The 23132-nt window shown below is 39.0% G+C and overlaps 2 protein-coding genes across 2 annotated transcripts in view; both read left to right on the forward strand.

The window, feature by feature from the left end:
* The window catches only part of LOC145437976 (uncharacterized), a 574293-nt gene that overhangs the window by 186923 nt on the left and 364238 nt on the right, over window positions 1-23132 (forward strand). The gene's annotated exons all lie outside the window — the stretch shown is intronic.
* The window catches only part of LOC145437884 (receptor-type tyrosine-protein phosphatase eta-like), a 35987-nt gene that overhangs the window by 10500 nt on the left and 2355 nt on the right, over window positions 1-23132 (forward strand). The window contains exons 9-23 of the mRNA XM_080315264.1: window positions 1181-1385; window positions 10273-10384; window positions 11619-11750; window positions 12358-12522; window positions 16165-16271; window positions 16343-16424; window positions 16497-16570; window positions 16629-16735; window positions 17014-17110; window positions 17557-17624; window positions 18435-18563; window positions 18695-18826; window positions 19954-20102; window positions 20170-20299; window positions 20472-20572. Of these exons, the coding sequence (XP_080171390.1) occupies window positions 1181-1385; window positions 10273-10384; window positions 11619-11750; window positions 12358-12522; window positions 16165-16271; window positions 16343-16424; window positions 16497-16570; window positions 16629-16735; window positions 17014-17110; window positions 17557-17624; window positions 18435-18563; window positions 18695-18826; window positions 19954-20102; window positions 20170-20299; window positions 20472-20572 (1790 nt within the window). The remainder of the gene's footprint in view (window positions 1-1180; window positions 1386-10272; window positions 10385-11618; window positions 11751-12357; window positions 12523-16164; window positions 16272-16342; window positions 16425-16496; window positions 16571-16628; window positions 16736-17013; window positions 17111-17556; window positions 17625-18434; window positions 18564-18694; window positions 18827-19953; window positions 20103-20169; window positions 20300-20471; window positions 20573-23132) is intronic.

Genomic DNA, 23132 nt, shown 5'->3' on the forward strand with positions numbered 1-23132 from the left:
ACTAAGGATACTTACTCAAGCTGTTAAGATTACAGACTGCCTCAGCAGTCTATAAAGCCAATAAACTGATTTGTAAGTATTAGATAATGTTATGCAGTGTGAAATGATACATGCAGGATCGAGACAGCACATCGTCACCCCCCCCATACGGAAATAAATATACCTTTCAGGGGGCATCGCCCCCAGACCCCCCGCCAGGTTGCACGTTTTTGCCGATACTTATCAGGGACATCCGTTGTTCTGTTTAGTGAATAGGCTTTTAGCGGCCAGACGCGCAAGGCGCGAAGACTTTCTATAATTCACGATTGAATCGGTCGATATGATCAAAAATTGCGTATAAATTGCTAACGAATTCTTCATTTTCTCTCTGCTCAAGTAATCAGATTGAACGCTAGAGCTGAGTGAGGTTTCTTGGAAAACGTGGGGCCGTAAATAATATTTAAACAGCTTTGGGTGGACCCGTTGGCATAACAACTTCATTAATCGTTACATGATGTTATTTCGTCTGCTGTGTCAAAGGACATTGAAATCGCTCAATCGTATTAAACGAAAAGACGCGCACGATTTCAAACTGGTATGTCGTCACTGGCAAATAATTTTGGGTCCCATTCGAGCTCCCCCTCAAAGTTGGGGTTTGGGTGCGGCAGCTACGGTCCTGCGTATATTGATATATTTTCATTAACTACATTACGAAAGTTCCCATGTGTTAACCCTGAAATTGAAGATGTCTCGCATTTCCCGTCGCTATTGGTATTTCTTAGCAAATATCTTCCTGCTCCCTAAAAAAATGTTTATTTCATTGCACAATCACGACATTGCCGTGCTGACTTTTTACGTTGATCTAATTTATTGGCAGCCCCATATACATTATTTGGGAGTTCCATTTTTTACAAATTATACGACAGTCACAATTAGTGGAAACAATCATGCAATGCAATCTCTCTTCTAAATCAGCGTTCTTCATTTTGCTGAGATGGGCGCTTAGATTGTCATTATTCTCATTTGTGGATGCGTTTGGATCGTTGCTGATAACTTACCGTCCATAAGTGTCACTGAATAATTGGCATATTCCTTATTTTATTAGTTAGTAAACTCAATGTGGCATAATAATGAATACAGAATTACAGAATTTTCGATTTACCTAACAGCATCTATAATATTTATGGACGTTTCAAAACAGATATCATGGACTGCTGAAATCAAAGACAAGTTATCATACAAAGTGGACAACTTAGATGGACACCATTTTGTTGATGCACCGAACATGAATTACAATATTGAAACGAAACCGAACAAAATCTATCGAGTCCAAGTTTCAGCTAGATCGTGTGCTGGAAATGGAAATTTCATCAATTCTACTGGAGAATGTTGGACACCAAAAGCAGGTAGGTTTTCTACCTAGTGGGACAAAAATATGAATGGAATACAAAGATTTGAATCGGCGTACAAATATATTTTCATATCACTTCCCTATATGTTGATAAATATGTCATCGATATGTATGTTTATTTTTGTATTAATTCTACAGTCTCAAGGCCTTCCTTGATACGACGAAACATTATCATAAAATGTTTTGAGAAAGTAATTTTACTCAAGATCTAATATGAAATGGAATATTAATAATATTTGGTGACCATGCGGCTTTAATGCGATCTAATTAACATTACCTCACAAACCATCGCGAGGTATGCTATGACCAAGAGGGTATTGTAATTAGCATAGCAGTTGGATGGTATGTACGGGAGGTTCAAGTTCCCGTTTTCTGTGTGGACCTCGGACATTTGGAGGTTCGAGTTCGCGAACGGAACCATGGTAGGTTCTGCACTGGGAAACTTTTTCATCTATTAGAATATATCATTATTACATTTTTGGTTGAAATTCTTTGCATTTCAACTTAGAACCACTCAATATGGGAAGCTGGCAGAATGGAAAGAAATTCAGCACTAAACGACCTTGCACCGTGCCAATTTCAAAAATTACTTGCTTTGTTAGAAAAGTTTGCTAGAAATATGCATCTTTCCATTCGTGCATAATAAGTGACTGTCTACTGTGAGGATTGTCTGTATAATCACATCACAGCAAGAACGAACTACATTACATGTCGGTCAGGGTTGTCAAACAAACGGCCCACGTGCCACATCCGGCCCACCAGACGATATCATCCGGCCCACGAAGCAATTCTAAGTAGATTGAAAACCTTTATATTATCCAGAAAACTCGTATTACATGTTGAGATCTTTTTGTATGAAATAATCCCTCAAGACAGCAAATGTCGAGCATTTTCATTAGGCCACATTATAACAAGTAGAATACGGTGTTGTCGATTCACTCTTGTCACCACTAGGAACAAGCCGGTGATATTGACACACTATTTCGAAAAGGCAAAAAGTGCGTACTGAGTTCCGACTCTGAGTTTTAATAAAAATTGCCTAGTAAGTAGTTGTCCGCAGTAGTTATTCGTAGACATACATGGAGAATATCTCAGTTATAGATAATTCTAATCAAATATCTGTGTTTGGATTGCTCCCGGCCTCCAGACAAACTGGAATCGAGATATAATATTAATCAGTCAAATTCCAACGCTAGCGTTCACAGTAAAATATCTTATATTCCTCACAACACATACGCAAGGGCAAACACCCGATTACGACTGAGGGAGGATAGAAGTATATATTCACTTATATCGTCGTTAGAACCACTGTTTCAGTTGTTTATAACTTTATTCAACAGGAAATCGTGGCATTTTGGCAAACTCTATTATTCGCGAATAAAGGTGTTGCTACTTGCTAGAATAAAATCCAGACGATGCGTGACACATGGTAATAAATCTAACAAACTATATATAAAGGCTTGATAATAAAGTATTCAATTGAAAATGAAGAGCATATATGGTAACATTTTATAACCAGTTCACTGGTCCGGCCCGCGAGCGATTCGAGGGTTTGAATCCGGCCCGAGACGCAATTTGGGTTTGACACCCCTGATGTAGGTAGTCAGCAAATTTTGCCTAATTAACCAATCAAATATTGGCATAAAGTGATGTAGAGAATTGATGTAGGGAACAGACATGGGGTAATCGTGATTAGTAATCGTAATCGATTACGACGATTACAGCATTTTCAAGTAATCGTAATCGCAATCGATTACATTCGAAAAAATTCCGAAGTAATCGTAATCGTAATCGACTACCTCCCATATTTAATCGATTTCTCTGTGAAAGAACGATTACTTTTTATTTGTACAAGGACTGTGACATAAACTGAACATTTGTGAACAAGGAAGAGATATTATACCAGGTTCGTGATAGCACAAGAGTCTGATTTTCAAACGCCACTGCTCATTGTTACGTCAGAAGCCGCAGTTAGCTTTGCGTGTCATTGCGTAAGAAGCATAAACAGTAAATAGAAGTTCGATGTACGTACTACGTGCGTCATGCATCAGTGTGATTGTAAGAACACCGTGTTCTATATCAGGTTATCAACACGTTCCACACGCCACTACCTTGCAGCAGTAGTAGTATAATTTGTCCAGCTCTGCGTAGTTTAAAATAGTAACTTGTGTGTTGATGTTTGGTTATGCTTAGTTAAACGCAGTTTGACCGCTGTTGCTGGGCGAACAGTAGACCTATCTAAGTACGTATGACACCGGACGAAGATTTGATATTTTGTACTCGTCATATAAAACATTGGGGTTTCAACAACGAAGCAGTAAAATCAACAGCTGGTGATATATATATAATATATATATATATATGTATTGTATATATATCATAACCGAGCCGTTTTTGCCGTTTCTCGTAACTGCAGCTTGCAGTATTAAATTGATTAAGTTGAAGGCAGAATTTTATGTTCGCTTCTTCTTATTCTCATATGACTCTACTTAAAACGGGCGCCAATCGTTATTTCACAATCATTTACTCAAAATTGGGACCTACCGCCATGGCCATATGCTTAAACATAATGTTAGCGTGAGATGCAGCTGGAGTCAGGACCAAAGCAGCAATTCGTCCCCCACTCCAAGCTTTGGTCTTTGGCCCCATAGGATGACAATCTCAAGTTGAAGACTTAATTTCGTCAATAATATTAGTAATTGCATTATATTACTCTCAGTTTTTAATCCTCTCTCTCTCTACCTGTAGAGTTTGTTTGCTTGTTTGAGGTATCCATGGTGTTTGTCGACTACAACGGTCATTTACACCAGGCCGATTTTCTATATTTCTGATTCGGTATCTGCCAACTTGTAGCACGGCCCACTTCTAGGCTTTTTGTAAGACACCGCTTACGCGGATGAGGCGGTAAGGAGGAGCCTAGACAAACCTCCAACACTTCGGTAGGAACCATTGCTGTTGCAGCCATGGATTATACCACTGCGCTATCTCGCCACACAATTACCTACTTTAGTGTATGTTGTTAATTCGTGACCTCCGATTTGTTATATAATCAACAGATAATTGTATTGTAGTGGCTCAAACGTAGCAGACTAAAAGAAAAACTATCGTGAGACGCACAAACAAATTGTCTTATATCATGACTGCATGTCTAGCAAATCAAGTTGTAAACTACTAGGGTCAGTGGCCACTTTAACTACAATAGGACTTGAAAACAATTTCATCACGGGCAAAAAAGCATTCCTTCCGTCAATTCGGCCGTTGAACTTAACAATCAAGTCAAAGATCCATTGGCTTGATGGTCTGATAGCGTTGTGAAACGTGTTGTAACACCACTTGCTCTTAATTAGGTCTGATGATAAGCAAACTTAAATTTGAGTGTGAGCATACTTTCTGACGTGATTTGAGTAACGAAATCGATGCTGAGTAGAGAATCGTTACTCGACAGCAAAGGAATTGGTCTCCACCCTTAATTATAAACTCCAGTTTCCAAGCCAAGCAAGTGTAATTTTTGAATATCAATTTTTTTGTTTGTTATAGATTGATTTTTTTTAATTTTTGTTGGATTTTCCAACGTCAATGGGAGCTGCAAGTATAGGCGAGCTGGGAGCCGTGGTTGGGAATCACTGATCTAGAGAGGATTTTCAAGTTCATTAGATCTCTCGAAAATACTCTATAACTATGTTGATTCACGAAATACTTTTGGAGTCCCCTTTGAGCTCGCTCTCCAACCTATTGGAAAATTTTTGGTGTGGCAGTTATGGCCCGACCAAGAATCCAAATCGTTGGGCGCGATAAATTGACCTCTATAAAAATGGGCAATAGGTACATTATGGCGTAACAAGCAAATTACGTATCTTTTTTAAAGCGTGTTTGTTATCTCCTTAGGCTTTTTCGGCACAATCCATATATTGTCTTCCAGCATAGCTTCTAAGATGTAAAATATATGTAATCGTGAGTAATCGTGATTACTTTTCCAATGTAATCGTAATCGTAATCGACTACCTCCTGATTTTGCTGTAATCGTAATCGTAATCGTAATCGCGTCATTCGGAAGTAATCGTAATCGCAATCGATTACATTCATGAAGTAATCACCCCATGTCTGGTAGGGAATGCATCGTTGTATAATGTAAAAAATCCATGTAGGGGTATATATATACCGGTGCTATCTTGGTTTAATATGTTTATTGTATCTTAAACCCAAATCCATCTGATTGATTCGTTGGCTTCTTTATAGGTTTGGTTTTAAGGTATTTTCTGTCGCAACTATAGAGACCAGTTTTTCACTCTAATCAATATCAATGGTCTGACCACGCCTTAGAAATGCATTGTGCAATATAGCCCAGACCCTCAGTGTGAGTAATCTTAATACCAACACGCTATGTTGCCACGGATAGCATCTGTTTTTTCTATCGATACAGTCGGAGATGTTCAAAAGGTCAGCATCTACTTCATCATTATGGCCTAAGCCAGGCCTGGGCAAAGTGCGGCCCGCGGGCCAAATGCGGCCCGCCGAGCGATTCTGTGCGGCCCGCGAAAGGCTGCTTGAAATTTATAATATCAAACCTACTTTTTAGTGTTGCTGCGTGAACTAAAACCATACGATGTAAAAACTGGACCTAAAAATCGTTTACTATCAAGTCTGTTCATTAACATACCGTGATTACGCAGCCTATACATACCTCACATGCCTAATCCAGATTAAAACTAAAGTCAATGTAGCAGGTTATCCCGTTCGAATTACAGTCACAAGAAGTCACAAAACCTTCTTTGGTGCCATTGTCACATTGCGCATTACACGGTCTGTGTTTCAAATTGTTACTCGAGTCCGACTCGAGTCACGATTTTCTGATGACTCGACTTGACTCGAGTCATTTTTAAAAAATACGGAAATGACTCGACTACACTCGAGTCAATGTGTGTATTGACTCGACTTTGTACTCGAGTCATTGCTCATGACTTGGACCAAGTCATTGACTCGAGACTCAGACGGCCAAGACCGACATTTCATGGTAATTTCGAAGAATTGTGAAGTCACCATCCTGCTGGGATTTCGTCTGATTGTTACTGGTACCTGAAAATGCGACCAGAAACTGGTAAAAGTGAGGAAAAGTATTATATTATAAATGCGAAACATTCGATATCACCAAATATAGTTATATGAAGGGAGTTTAACAAGACTTTAACTGGAAACTGAGCAGTCAACATAACGACTTCGACTCGACTGATACCATGACTCGGACTTGACCCTCTGCTCGATGACTTGGACTCGGACTTGACTCGATGGTGAATTGAAAATGAATCGACTTGACTCGAGTGAAAACAATAAAAGTGAATTTGACTTGTGACTCGGAGCCTTGTGACTTGGTTACAACCCTGTTCCAAATCCATAATTCATGAAACAAGTGAATCAATGCCCATGATTTCTATGAATATATCACCCCCCATAAATTATGTCAAAAAAAGAAAGCCGAAAGTTGAAATTCAAAGATGGTTAATGACTGCAACCTTCGCTAATCAACAAGGCCATTTCGGCAAGCTGCACACTTTTCAGAAACCAGCTACCAAGACAATAAGTTATATATGATCCTTAGAAAATTAACTACCGCACCTCAAACCCCCATTTGCGTGGCGAGCTCGACGGGCACCCAAAATTATTTCATGAGTGAACATAAATTGTAAGGTATTTTTTTGAAAATTTATGCAACTTTATTCAATGGTTTTTAGAATGGGCATTTCGGCGTTAGCCATTACCGCGCCACGACGCACCAACATAAATGAACTTTAGGCCAACACGGGATTCCGAGAAGGCACTGCAATTGCAGCTGCTGATAAAATTGACTAAGTAAAGAGAATAAACCTCGACAGCGAGAAAACCTTGGTCGAAAAGGACTACCCTTATGTTGACCAAATCACAAAGTCCCGTCGTCCATAAGCAATATTTGCCAGTGAAGAAATACCAATCGGGAATCGGGGTCGTCTTTCTAGTTCGGTACGCTTTGGCGATTTCAATATCTTTTCACATAGCAGACGGGGGGTCACGAAATAACAACATGTAACGAGGTAATTATACCAACGGCCGTCTCGAATATTTCCAAGACAGTACCTCACTCAACTCTAGCGGTAAAACTGAGTAGGCCACTACGTGGGCTGAGAGAGGTTAAAAAATATAGCAATATATTTGCAATTACCAATATTATTGACCGATTGAATCATGAAGCATAAAAAAATTCCGCGCTTCGCGCGATTAGGGCCTACCTACAGGACATCTCGTGCATCTCGATGGGGTTGGTATTGATAGAAAAACGCGGATAGGGGTTTAAAGAGAGTTCAAAATGTATCATGTTTAACATTGTTTCAAAATGTGACGGCAAATAGATATTTTTATGAGTAATTAACCGTCACGTTGTCATTCCTCAATATCAACACATCCACTGAGCACCAATTCGTGTAATTCACTGCTCCCAATTTAGAAATAAAATCAATGCGCTGGATACTCTAAAATTTCTGAGTTGGCCCGCTAACATATTTCTGCTCCTCATTTGGCCCGCGAAGAAAAATAATTGCCCACCCCTGGCCTAAGCCGTTGCAAATGTATGGTCAGAATTAGGAATATTACGTCACGTGACGTAATGGGTTCACGTTCGCCACATTTTCTCTATAACATCTCGTACTGATCATGCTGGCTGCCTTAGTCAAGTTTGGAATTGAAACTTGAGTTACGAAAAGGCATGCTCGTCGTTATGTTCCTTTAAATGCGAGAACCAATGATCGCATGCGTAGGTGGAGCCAAACATGTTTACAGCAGTGTATATCCATACCCATACCCACTCTAAGCTGTGATACCTCACTGACGTCGGGTCAGGAGAGGCAAGTCAGGCAGTACCTCACTTATTGCCAGGGTGAGTAAACGAAAATTTTGAAACGTTCAATTACTATTGGTATTTTCTATCGATTAATTAGTTCATGAATGACTTGATTTTGAACAGTTATCTCCCAAAATACCACAATTTGTATATTTATTCTTAGAAAATAAAGCGCGAAATGAGAGGTAAAGCTCAGATGGTCCAAGACTCGCTATTGGTAACGCTATTCATCGTAAATTTCGTATAACTGATATTAAACGAATGTAACTCTATATCGATTCTGAAAATCCAAATGCTAGTTGACCTTTAAATTATCAAAGTATTGTATTCATTGGTAACATATAACGGTGCGCTACCGGCCTATATTTCATCGCCGTTACAACAGAGCTACTTACCAATCATGAACGTGGATAGCCATGACGTTGTTTGTAATTTGAGTTCGTAATCGTGATTGTAACGTCCACGGCAGTTCATTACGCACCGCAGATCAGGAAGACAGTGTATTTGAAAACTGCGTTGTCTGATGGACGTCGTCATGTCTGCTATTCTCTTTGATCAATCAACGTATCGTGCAATCCAAGAGTTCAAGTCGGGTACACCGAATTCGCGAGAGATATTGGTCGTCGGCGCGACAGCAACTAACATTTGAGGATTTTGAAAAGAGGGTCCGGGCTTCTAAACCTGAAGACGGCATTGTGTTTACCTCTCAAGGACATGTTTATACTGTCCCGAGAACAATTATTCTGGCCGTGAGGAAAATTTACTAACAAGTTGCTGCAATATTGATCAATTCAGTACAAAAATAATATTTGGCGAAGAGCCATATCGTATACCTAAAGGAGCTATATATGGTTCGCGAACCATAGGTTCCAGACCACTGTCATCGAACATTTTCAAAAATTTCGCGTTCACACGAACAAGAGCCAGTAAGGGGTTTGCACCATCCCTTATATATGTGCGATTCTGCACGTGTCTATTCCAATCTACATTCTATATTAGAGCGCAGGACCAAGTGAATTGAAAGTTTTTATCAATGTGAAGTTGCAATTAAATGTAAAGAAATGCACGAAAATGCATAAATTTATTCTATTTTAACGACGATTAACGACGATTAACTACGAGTAATACTCGATATGGTGTAATACGAACTAAATTCTAAGAATACTTATTCATGACAGCAGGTGTCTAGTTGTGTGAGGAATTTATTTTCGCGCTGTGTCACAGATTGAGAAGGTCAGTTTATATAGAAACTTTGAGCATCTGTGCAATGAACAGGAAACAAATTCTTCATTGAAAATAGGTATGCGAAATTGAATAGATCGTCAGGGTCATAACCTGAAGACTAACAAAGCTTGCTTTAGTATGGAAGTGAATCAACCCTTTGTTTAGAATCACTAATAAATACAATAAACGTAAACTGTCGGAAGAACAGTGTTGTTTCGATGATAGCGCTGTATACTATGACGACAAAGGTCTTGCATGGTTTCATGCATAGTGAATTGACGACGTTACACATATTCAGAACTCCTTGTTGTAGGTGACAATGACTTGATATTGAGGTTCATTAGGCATATATTATTCTGCCACAATCATTGACTCCGTTAAAATTGTCTATCTTTGTCTCTTATAATAAGCATTGAAATTGTGACATCCCCATTGACACTCGTGATTGGGTCGCCGTATCTGAATTTAAATTAATTTGTTCTGCCACAACTAAAATAATATCTTTTGGTCAGCACCACTATCTTGTGTCTTCAATTAAAATACATTTGAATTAGCGAAATGGAGTATGAAATTGAAATAAAGCTTCACCCAGATTGGCCGTGAGTAGGCTGTAACATGAATCATCGCTAGTTCAAACTTCTTCACAAAGTTATGTAATTCTTGCACCTTTACAACTCTAGAAACGACTTAGTATCGCACGGGGAAAGCATTTGATTAGTTAATATATCACAGAAACTCGTGATGGAACAGCTTTAAGACCGCTAACGTCCATTGCTGTAAATTTCCATTATAGGACCTGACGACGTGCCACCAGCTATCATTGACATGACGTCAAACGGCCAACGTGAAGAGACTCGTCTGCTACAGATTCCGATGGTGACTGACGAATCAAACGGGGCAATCAGGTAACGTTGCGGTGTATATCCGACATAGCAACGTATTCTCTAACAAGGGAAACACGGTGCTCTTTCTGGATTTGATTCCGAACGTCACCATTGTAGAATTAAGATGCTCGAACATTGTGTTTATCCAGGTTTTATAGCTCCGTCATAATGGGCGTAAGGCCGGATGCTTCCCGCCAAAAAATTTAATCGAATCCGTGACGCAATGCTGAGCAAATTCTAGTTATAGTACTATCCACCAGTTTTCTATCAAAAGTTAACATAAATAACACTTAAAAGTATATAGTCCTGCAAGGTAGCAAATTCGTGAAATCGTCATATACCACATTATCACCCGCCGGCGACGTAGTTGCTCACTACTCAAATCGCCATACTCACAAATTAGTGACAACAACGCTACTTTTTTAGAAGAGAAAAAAGCTCGTATATATATGTGGGCACTGTATGGAAGTGGGTGCTCAGAGTGCTCGGAAAACATATACCGTATACATGAAGTATCAATGCTGCACGAATAAATATTATCTAATTACCCATACAGTTTGTACTTTTAAAGTATAAATACTTGTTCAACAACTCCCACTTTCCCTATAGTGCCAGTAGTCGGTTGATATTTCCAAATTCGTCGAAACCCGAAAGATTAAATTAAAATATTGAGCCACATAAGGACCGTCCGAGTCTACAGTTTAATACCTTGTATTGCTTACAACGCAATAACTTCCATTAGTTTAAATCTCTATTCAATCAACCAATCGCTATATTTCAACGAATTATAATGTTCGCGGGTAAAGTAGTTGCCAAAATGGAGACATCATTATCCCTATTTCGAGGCTTGATAAAATACACTTACAAACAAGTGTTTTGAAAGCGACGCGTGGCAGGGATTGAGTTTGATGTGACTGCTGTAGGTAATGAATTAAAATAGATAGTATATATGCCAAACACGGCACCCCACCGACTGAACTATAGTGTAACCTGTATTCTAACTAAAACCGTACAATGGTCAATGGCGACTTACACTACAATTTGAAAGTCGATCTTGGCATAAACCTGCTTCAAAAGGCATAACAATAATTTTACAGTATAACATACCTAGACTAAACGGATAAGTCTATTCTTACGGCGTAATTGTATCATATATGAGTTTACTAAACTTATTGTATCGCATCAGGGCGGCAATATTGCTAGCCCAATACGCATACAGAATATACGAAAGAGGTGATATCTTTTAACTCTACAGCTGTCTGTTTGTGATACTTTACAAAGACAATAATGGCGAACTTCCAAAATCGTTAAACGATTTGCAACAGTTGTCTTCGAATGCGCTCTCCGAAAAAGTGGAAGGCGGTTATATTGCCATGGCTCTAGAAAGGTAAGTGGATTTAAACACATCTTTATTCGAATTCACGAGTCCTACTTGATTTTCATTATATGTAGATGTTATTCTACTGATGTCATCAATTTCACGAAAATGAATTGCGATAATATGGCATTGTAACTTCATTAGGCCAACCCGTGCATTGTTTGTCAATACCAAGCCTCTGTATATCGCTGGATTTTGTAAGTCGAATATCAACTTTTGTCACATTGCCATTTTCTCATTCATTAGCGCCAATTTATTCATTCATCCATCCACCCCCTTACAGATTACATAGGGCACAGTAAGGTTATTCAGAGATGCGTAAAATGAATATAGATAGGCCTATGCTTGAATTGTTTGTTGTTCCAAGTGATAGATTATTTAACTGTAAGTGATAGTTTACCGTGGTTTCATACCTGATTTTATTCAAATGAATTCGCAATGATTGAAGAAATTGTGTAACAAGCGATAGTGTTTGGCGGTCCCGGAAATACGATATCGCAAAACAGCACGAGTTTCGGGAATCTGCTGCATCGTACACATTCAAATTCTCCTAACGTGGCTTTCTTGACAAGATGTCATGGTGAGCAATCTTGGTATGGTGTTCTCTCCGTAACAGGAAAAAAATGGATATTGGGATTGCAATCCCTGTCACCCTTGGAAATGGACTGGCTACAAGTTGTGATGTCTCTAAAACCATGACAATATCACAAAGAACTATCGCTCAGCCAACTGTTATCAAAGCTAAAAATGTAGCGCTGGATTATCGAGGTGTTCAATACAGGTCAGTTGTCATATTTCAATAGAAATATTATTCGAAAGTATGTTGCAGCAAATCGAAATGACACAATATGCTAGGGCAGGGGTTACCACCAGGGGCATTCCCCCTTTGGGGAAATGTTGTAATTTTTTATTTGGGGGGGGGGGGGATTTTTCTTTCGGATCGTAACGGTTTCACCAAATCATTCATGTCCGAACTTTCAAGTAGTCAATTAGTTATTTCCGAACATAGGTTCCTTTCGGCTCTGTTATTGCCGGAAGTATGTTAAAATGCCACTTGAAATCTTTCCTTTCTATACAAATTCCTCCTTATGTTCAAACCAGTGCAGATGCGCTACAATTGCAGTTCGCGAGAACATTTTGTTGAGCCCGTGACGACCTCTCAACGAAATTTATCCTAAGCAGTCTAACGTCGTGTCGAATCTATCAGAGCGAGACCTCTAGTGAAAGTATCTTATTTTCAAGTCAACATTTTTGAGACAGTGACGAAACTTTCCAACGTCATCGATTAAAGTCAAAGTCACTGGAAATTGATTAATTTTTAATGAACAGCAACCCGAGCGAAAAAACATGCTTAAACTTGTTACCAATACGAAAAGTGACGAACTATCTTCTTGTGCTACATTTATTTGGGATTGGGCGATTGGACCTTGCCTCACATTCTTTTGTGATTTATTTAAATTAGTAATAAATATACTATTTTTAAACAAATTCATTCAACCTGAAATATTTATTTGCGCGCTTTGCGCGATTTAGTGCCCCTAGAACCTATAAATGAAAAATTAATGCATTTAATACGCTTGATTTACAGAATTGAGTCAAAACTGTATTCTCACGTATGAAAGGACGGTATTTTCTTAGTATCTCTTGTGGCCATGGAGATGCATCAGTCTAGACTCTAGAGCAGTGGTTCTCAACCTTTTTGGCTTCGTGGACCCCTTTTGACCGTCACGGACCCTCGCGGACCCCCTCAAGTTTTAGCTCAAATTTAGCTCAGTGATGGTGCAGCCGTCATCTGTCTTGCGCAAATATGAACTGTAGGATTGTGATAAACAGCAAAAAATGATTTTTCATGAAATTACATCATACTATTTATGTAAAAATTGGGTAGACTTTTATTATTTCAAAGTTAATTTTGCAGCTGTATCTCTTGAGGTAGGCCTACGTGGTCATGTCTTGAAAATCCGTGTCTTCTTTTTGATATGAACGAGGAGTGCAGAAAATCTATTTCCACAAAGATAGATAGAAGCTAATGCAATATTAACGAATAGTAGTTATGGATAGGGCTGGGCACAATGATTCGAGTACTCGAATCTGAATCGAGTAATAATTTCAATGATTCGAGTCGAGTAGTAAAAGACGATTTTTTCGAGTACTGAAATTATACGCTCCTAGCAACTGAAAGTTAATTTATTAACGAGAATTATAGTTTTGATACTATTTTCCACTGAGGAAGCCTTGAAACCTTGATTGGCCGTGTCGCAGCATAAGAGACATAGTACAAAGCTACGAACGTTACTGGAAATAACACATTTTCGAAGTCATGATCATCCAACGACATTGTCGAGAAGTGCAATGAAATCGGTATCGTCGAAAAAACACCAAAGTATCATTAATGTGACGGATAACAGGCATTTTGTTCTTCGTGGTGGCATAGAAGGTACATATTTGAACTTTGACATGGTACATTATATTGTGACGTCATAATGAGTGATACTCGAATATTCGACTCGACTCGAAGCATTTTACGTGATTCAGAATCGAATCACTCAGGTGCTCGATTTTGCCCAGCCCTAGTTATGGATATCACAGGGTAAAATGTATTTTGTGGCGAGGTTCCAATCCCTTTATTGGGACAAATTAGGGAACATACTTCCGAAATTTTTATTTAAAACTTCCCTAATTTGATGAAACTGACAACTTCAAATTGGAAAGGTTGAGCAAACATCACGAAATCACCCTGGCTGACTTTACTATCTTCATGTTTTTATTTTTTTCACAAACCCTAACAAAACGTCTCTAAACAGCAATATATTTGTATAGGCAGGTTATTGGCGATTTGGTAATGAAAAACAGTGGGATATTTCATGTCAGACTATTATGATGATGATATGAGTCATGAGGTTTTAGCACTTGTGGTGCGAAACTGCATCATGCTTTCTCAAATTAAAAATATTAAAAACTAGGTTATCAATAATTTTAAAAATTTAGAGGTCTCGCGGACCCCCTCAAACTGCTTCGCGGACCCCCAGGGGTCCGCGGACCCCCGGTTGAGAACCGCTGCCTAGAGGGTTGCTCAGTAGGCTAGTGCGGGAACATTAGACACATGCATATCCGCGCTCGGACATATCATGACATATAAACATTTCGAGAGACCGGAATTCTGAGAAGTGTGTTCCCAGAAAGATCGACGGTGATAACGCCAAGAATCGAAAATTACCGACACATGTTTACTGAAACCGTCGATATTGATATGACTGCACGGCTGATAAATGAAGGCAACGGATCGTCATACCCTTGAAATCTTAGCCATGCGATACAAATGTGACCAGAAGAGGAAATCACATCAACCTGTCAAAAAATACTAATTTGGAATCTTTCGAGTAGCCTATCAACAATCTTTAGCCGAGGTAACATGCTTCTAAAACGTAATGTGAACCCACCCGAAACTTCATCTATAGTCTTAACTGTGTGACATGGGTGGCCAAAATTTTGGAAGACTCCATTTCTAGCACCTTCAGCAGGAATTCTGGTCACGTGTAAGCTATATGTGGAAGTACCGACATTATTGACTAAATCCATGCATGAACTTTAGAATAAATTCGCGCGATCAGGAAATTTTTACATACTGATTTTTCATAGCAGTTATATTAGCGATTGATGCTTGGTAAGCCTACAAAATGAATGGATAAGTTTTGCGTTCGCCGTTACCTAACACTGCCACCTCGACGAATCGCGTGATACCGAACTTAGTTCGCTGAGTATATGTGTGCGCGTGCGTGATAGTGTAAATGTTAATCGTAATATTAGATGATGTATGGGGAGTCCTTGGAGCGAAGCGCTGCAGAAGCCATGTCGTGTGGGACCAATACCATTATTTTTGACGTCGACAAAGTGTTGGTATTTCCCTGCTTGAAACAACCACTCGACAGCGTCCGTCTTATTCTCCAGTCGACAGGGGTTCTCGCGAGAGAAAATCACCTTTTTTAAATTATCGGTCTGATGTCTCCTAGGGAGGAATTGGACTCAAAATTTCGGGGTCCACAAGATAAAAAAGCTTGGGAACCACTGCTCTAGGGAATTGCTCTCTCACTATAGCTAAGTACAGTCTATAAATATTGACAAGTATAATATTACATATTGTATACCCGGTATAAGCCCCTTTATTTTGGTGTATATGGTTATAAAATAGTAACTTGAAACTTCAATTAATAAATTTACCATAACGTTGAATACAAGACGTTATGGCATATCTTACAAATGGTCTCCTTATATGCGTCACAAGAAACATAAAAAGACGAATATTAGCTTGTTTAGCAAATATGAAATAAGTCAGGAACACGACCAGTATTATGGACAATTCAGATGAGAATCCCTCAAAACCTTGAGGTGAACCGTGGATTATATAATTTTGTTCTATTTTCAGGGTGCTCTCAGTGACAACGACTCCGGTTAGCGACGATGAAGTGATCGTAACATATAGTCGTACCTACGTAAACCTGGAAGATTTGCCATCGTTTACTCAAGGTCAAAGTAAGGAATACACGGGAAATCAGCAGCGATATTTCTATACGCGATAATAAATGTACTTTCGTCATGCGCAGGCCTAATTTGGGTGACTGCTTGCGTTCTGGCACCACTCATACTCATAGCGACACTAGTGTTCGCATGGATTCGTCACAAAAGGTCAGTTCTGAAATATTACTGGTTCACAGAAATACATGCTGTATAAAGATTGTAATGAGCCTGAATATACAGAAATGCACCAAAGACGACATATGAGCCGAATACAAATTTCCCACCGACGCAGCTGGAGGAGTTAGTAAAAGATGGTATGAATTGCGGTCTTGTTTTGTATCAATTAACTGTTATTATTACGTTACTCTGCAGAAACATACGTTAATATGGACGTGACAGTCATTCCTCTAAAGAGGTTGAAGGATCATTATGATCAAATGGAAGCAGATGAGTGCATGCTTTTCAAAGAGCAATTCACGGTACGTGCATGTTGGAGGTGAAAATTACAATGCAGTGTAGTTGGCTGATGAATTAACCTGAATAAATTTGCGTGCTCCGCTATAATAAAACTTTGTAGAAAGTCCTACCAATTATACAGAATCATCATATAATGCTACTTGCTGTAGGCTGCGATAAATATTGTGTAACTCACATTTCGATTATTCATCGAGAGTTAATATACCACCATTAATTCAGTTCTTATCATATCCTACGTTGTGGAGGTATCAATTGTTCAAGAACTGTTGCGTTTGTTTAGAAACTGAAACAGGAAGCTAAAAGAAATGCACCACCTTATACATATGCTTCGGGCGATGAAGTCAGCATGAAAAATCGATACAAAAACATTCTTCCGTGTGAGATTTGTATTTTAACGATTGTTATAACTTATTTTGGTGTTTAGACTTGTTCTTTCATCATATCCACCACCGGCTGGGAACATTGTTGAAGACATGTTCAGCCCTACCCAGTACATAATTTGATAGAATTTTATAAACCAATTATTATAATAAATTGAAATTCAATGTAGAGAAATATATAAGCTACTATGATAAAAGTGAATCACCAAGTCGAGAGGGTTCGCCAGAAAAAGTTATCATACTGTTATTAGATTAATTATGGCTACACCATTATGCGGAAGTTCCCACTGTCACATTTCACTGACCTAGGAGAAAGCAGCATCACAAATGTCCTCAAGCGCAAAATCCTTAGCTATATGTTTATGAATTATTCGTTTTTTTCATCGCCATATAAGACAGGAGTATTTGATTTTCTTACCGCCATGCAATCGTTTTCTCTGCAGATGACAATAACCGGGTTTGTTTGAAAGGAGAAGGTGCGGATGGGTATATAAATGCAAGTTACATCAAGGTATCTTCATAAATATTATTATTAATATAATATAGTGGTGGATAATATCTGAATTCGTGCAGAGAGATCTACTCAGCTTAGACGAGTGTTTCCCATCCAATTTTACTTCATTTCCCACTTCTGATTGTTTCCGAGTCTTCCTTCCCCACAACCTCAAATCCTTCGATCCAACCCTTATAAATGTTCCCTCAAATAAAGTAGTAAGGACTTTCGATTAGTTGGATAGAAGTTAAGTCGCCCCACGATTGACAGTGGCGACCCATTTAATGAAAACCAATGACAGTGGGGCACATATTTTTTACTGAACAAACGTGAATGTGAGTTCGAGGTAACTATGGTCGCGTTTTCTTTTAACTTTAGTTTAGTCATTACATTTATAGTCATTGCGTTAAGCTAACTAGAGTGATATTCCGGATGCCACGGTCAACCTATTTTTATAACCCATGGACGTCTGACAGTAGTCATAAACAAACGGCTTTCACTGCAGAATAACACTTCTTGTGCACCGGTAACCTTTAAAATTATACGAAAGCTTTATTGCATGTCATTATGACTCGGCTATATGTGTTTGTGACTCCAATATCAGTTATCCGGAATGCAAAATGAGTTTTTGTAAACTGTTGTAGCATGCTCGCCATAAAATTAGCGACCTATACATTCCGAAGCATGTAATTTGTAACCGTAACCGTGAATTTTGAATTGATTGTGCAAGTGCGTCTGTTCCACACATGAAAACTGCGATTTCCCACATCATGGGAGCCAATAGCCCAGACGCATTGGAGGACTTGATTTACGCACTTAAATCTCCAGGGCAGCAAAAAGATGTTTATAGCGACACAGGGGCCTCTGCCTAGTACGAGCATTGACTTCTGGAGAATGATAGTGGAGCAAGGATGCAGAATTATTGTCATGTTGGCAAAATGTGAAGAAAACGGCAGGGTAGGTTTAAATTATATTCGTAGAGTGTTATCTTGAGAATTTCACGGTACCGTAAAATAGAAATCTTTATGCTGACGGTGGATTAAATCTAATTTCCCTTCGCCTATCCTAATTAATCTTATCTCGTTTAGCCAAAATGTGACAGGTACTGGCCGGAACCTCAGAAAGAAGTCTCGTACGGTCCCTATCGCATCAGAAACATTGAAGAGAAGACATGTGGCCGGATTGTCACGACGTTATTGAAAGTACAAGTCCCCGAGCAGGTCAATATTACGTTTATTCAATCCTTACTTGGAGTATGACCACGAATTTCATCAGGGAATACGCATAATTTGTTGGCATTGTCGTAGTAAGAGTCTCATCTTCTTGAAAATTGTAGCTCCTAATATTTTGTATTTTTTTGCCTATCTTAGATTATTGTACTTTTTTTCCAAACGGCCCTTGAATATGAATAAACACTATTGAAGAGGTTAACCAAACCAACCCGCTAAGCTAACCCCAAATCGACCCTTCGAACCCTGGTCAGTTACACCAGGCTGATATAGTTCTTATTTTTGATTCCGTAACCGACGACCTGTAGTACGGCACACTTCTAGGCTTTTGCAAGACACCGCTTATGCCAGGGGTCGCCAACTCAAAACGGGTCGCGGGCCGCATGAATTCAATATCGAGATAAATTAGGCCACACAGTTGAACAACGACGCTATCCCGTCACCTACTCAACCCTAATGAATTGATATATTGGTAAATTTGGGGAACCGGGCTTATCGAGCGCCTTCAAATCTTAATTAAGGATTGCACCGTGTTTTAATTGATCAGAGACAAGCAGACATGGCGGTACCTGTGTGGCAATGCCATTCTCAAATCCACATTGTGTTCGTCATTATCGGCGAGAAATGTCTTTGAAATGACATTGCAGTCGTTAAAATGCATTCATTAAATACGATTTATTCCTTGTATATGTGGATAAATGGGCGAATAATGTATCGATTCAGCAAAATTTTCCTATATCCGGCCCGCCGACTGGAGAAGTTGCCCGCCCCTGATATAAAGGATAGTAACAAAGTCTTGCAGCATTACCAAAATACGTGATTTTGATTACATTAATGGCACTGCCAAAGAGTATTCGGACACCGCCAATCCATCTTATGCACGCTGATTTCCCCTGTTACTGACAAATCTATGATAGTCACAAAGATGTATCTCACAATTTTGAAAGTTTGTGATTCCCCTTGAAGTCGCTCGCCGCGGCATGTCCTCATACGTGTATCTCTGTACCTATCTGAATGAAATAAAATTTGAAACACTACTGTCATTTTCATAGTGACTTTCAATGACTCGTTCTAACCATCTCCGTACACATATTAACGAATTCTCTTCGTGCGATTAGGGAGAGATTACGGTGACTCATAATCAGTATATGAGTTGGCCAGATCATGGAGTGCCACTAACTACTACTGCATTTCTTCGTTTGCACAAGCAAATGATAACTCAATTCCATGCTACCGATAAAGACAGTCCGATCGTGATCCATTGCAGGTACATTATACGTATATTTAAATTAATAATTACAGAAAACATATAGTTTGCCCATCCTCTATTTCAGCGCTGGTGTGGGGCGTACAGGTACATTTATTGGATTCGATTTGCTTCTGGGTGAGAGTGATCATGAGATAAATGCCTATAAATACGTGTTGGAAATGCGGCAACAGCGGATAGATATGGTTCAAACCAAAGTAAGTAATTAGATCTCACATGACTTTGGGTACATATTGATGAGAATATCACATATCGAAATATCTCGCATATTATGACCCTAGTCCTGATTTACCTTCACGAGGGATAATTACTCGTGAGTTCATACACACACCATGTTCTAGTCAATCCTAATTTTTTCCATTTTTTCAGGAACAATATCAGCTTCTTCATAAACTGATAATGGAACAATGCCATTTCAAGGAAACCGACTCGGAGCCTACTGAATGGCTCAAAACGAATTATAATGAAGAGTAAGTATGTCATCCCATTGGAGGTGAAGTGTACTGATACTTTATTAAAGTCATTGCATGATTGGTCATTAACTCATTATCATGAAAATCGTAAATTGGAACCGTCGTTTGAGCTTGTAGCTCCCACGTCATGAGGACGCAAAAATTTTGACACATAGTAAATACTATCCAAGCGCAGGCATGTACCTATAGACGAAAATTTCTGCAGCTTTTTGGGTTGAATAATCCATGCAAAATATTCCATATGATAATCCATCAATGTAATTTGCCTAATTCAGGTTTGTCCAACCTATTTCTTTTCATGGGCCCCTTCAGTCGATATTCTATCCGAAATTAACCCCCAAGTAGAAGAATTCCGTGAACTAAAGAACACCATCTTCATGGTACAAGAACCAGTTGACTAAATATTTCGACGCTGAGGAATATAACTAGCTTTTGGACCCATTTAGTACGGGAAAGGACAAGATATTACTGAATATTGAATATACTCGACATATAGGCCTACTGGATACACATGATATTGCATATACAGCTTAGCTGGATATACGTCGTCACAATTCAGGAACTATCCGATTAACAATGGCGACGGCCATGAATACGTACAACGCTGACGATACCGATCCATGAAGAATTGCTACATAGGTATCATATGCAACAGTAACGGAAGAGCAGAAAATAAAACAGTACAGAGAATACCAATCAGGAAATACTGATGTTCAAACATAACAGACAAAATTCCTTCTACATAAATGGAAAGGAAGACATTCAGGTCGTTACAATAATAGAAGAATTACAACGCAACAGCATCACAACTAGATATTACAATCAAATTGCAGGCTTATTTGAGCTGAGGAAAGGAATATGGATTATGAGTTTGATCACAGAAACCATTGAAAAAAACTTAAGAGATGAATTGTACCACCAGATGAGACAAAACCTTAATGAAGCAAAATTCCGCAATATAACTTTCGAACTCCCACGACGTACAACGACACACCTCATTGTTAAAGAAATACCATACGAATCTAAAGAGGATAATATAGCCGAACAATTGAGTGAATATGATTTCTTGACGGTCATCAACCAGCCCAGAGTCTTCATAAGAAACACTAACAGGTACAATGGTTTCACTAACAGCTGGGTGGAAGAATTCAATAACGAAAACATGCTTTACCATATAAAAGTTGATGGGTATGGATGTCTTACCAGAGGCGATGTTACAACTACAATCAGACGGGACATATTGTAAGGGAATGCCCGAATAAAAAATTTGGATGCACGATGTGCAAACGACTGAGTCATCGTGCAGAAGAACGCAGGTCCAAGCTTCGACGAGACAAGCTATAGATAAAAAACCAAGGGATAGAAGCGTAACTTGTGATTCACGGTCAAGTGATTCGATGGTCGGTAGGTTTGTTGTCGCTTCATAGCATGAAACGGCAACGAACTTGCTAATCCCATAGATCACAACCCGAGCGCAAGCGGTGTTGGAAAAATACAATACTGACAAACAAAGAGAAATACAGACAGCCCTAAAGCCAGTCATCTAAAAGCAGTCGGATATGAAACCTTATAAACCTCAGAAACAGACAAACAGCTGTGATGAGACGGTGAAACATGGACAGAGCGATAGAGTGACTACCAGAGGAACTGCATGCAGCCAAGCAAAAAAGCCGAATAATAATAATAATAAGAACAAACGCAACAATTCTCGAAACAGAATGGATTACGAATCTATTGAAACCAAAGTCGATTAACGTTAATGAATTATCAAATAGCATACAAGATCGGGAACAATATACATAGACCTGCAAATGGCTATCGACGCTACACTGGACGAAATCAAGCGCAATTTATACGACGAACCAGAAGTTGCGCCAATAAAAAATGTTTTCTGAACGTCAAAACCTTAGTGGGGGAATGGAAAAATGCACTCGACTACGCCCACAACACTAACCAACGCATCAACGACATAAGAAGTAAAATCAACCGCAAATATATGCTGGCCCAATCAACTAAAGTTTTGTCGACCCACAAAACTCTACCATTTCACCTACAACCTATGCCATCCTAACCTCGCAGCCCATCCTATATTCCCAACCCATATCACTCCCCCAACAATACCCCTCCCTGAATACCAACCATAATTATCCACCAACCATCAATAACGATTAAATTACGACTACAATTAGCGGCGGATTCTACTACGACTTCTACTACGACGACAACGACTGCGATGAGATGACCCGATGATGTGGACGAACCAAACAGAAAGAATTACATTTATTAAATTATTGCTATTTTATGTATACATAATTGAATAAAAATCACAAAATACGGTGCCTTCCATTGGAGAGAGATGTGTACTGCTCTCGTACAAATATATAATTGAAGAGAAATAGATCGTCATTTGAGTTGTGTTTTTCACCATCCGGTAGCTGTAGGTTTAAAATCAATTAAGGCTTCCGCTTTCGCTTCCGATGATTATGAATTACTTCGATCAAATTGGGTATGTTTATATTTGTGATCAGTAGGGCAAATTGTTTTGACCTACAATGGA

The sequence above is a fragment of the Botryllus schlosseri genome, chromosome 4, assembly GCF_051294905.1.
Source record: "Botryllus schlosseri isolate E-star chromosome 4, Bs_hap1, whole genome shotgun sequence".
Classification (NCBI taxonomy): Eukaryota; Metazoa; Chordata; class Ascidiacea; order Stolidobranchia; family Styelidae; genus Botryllus; species Botryllus schlosseri.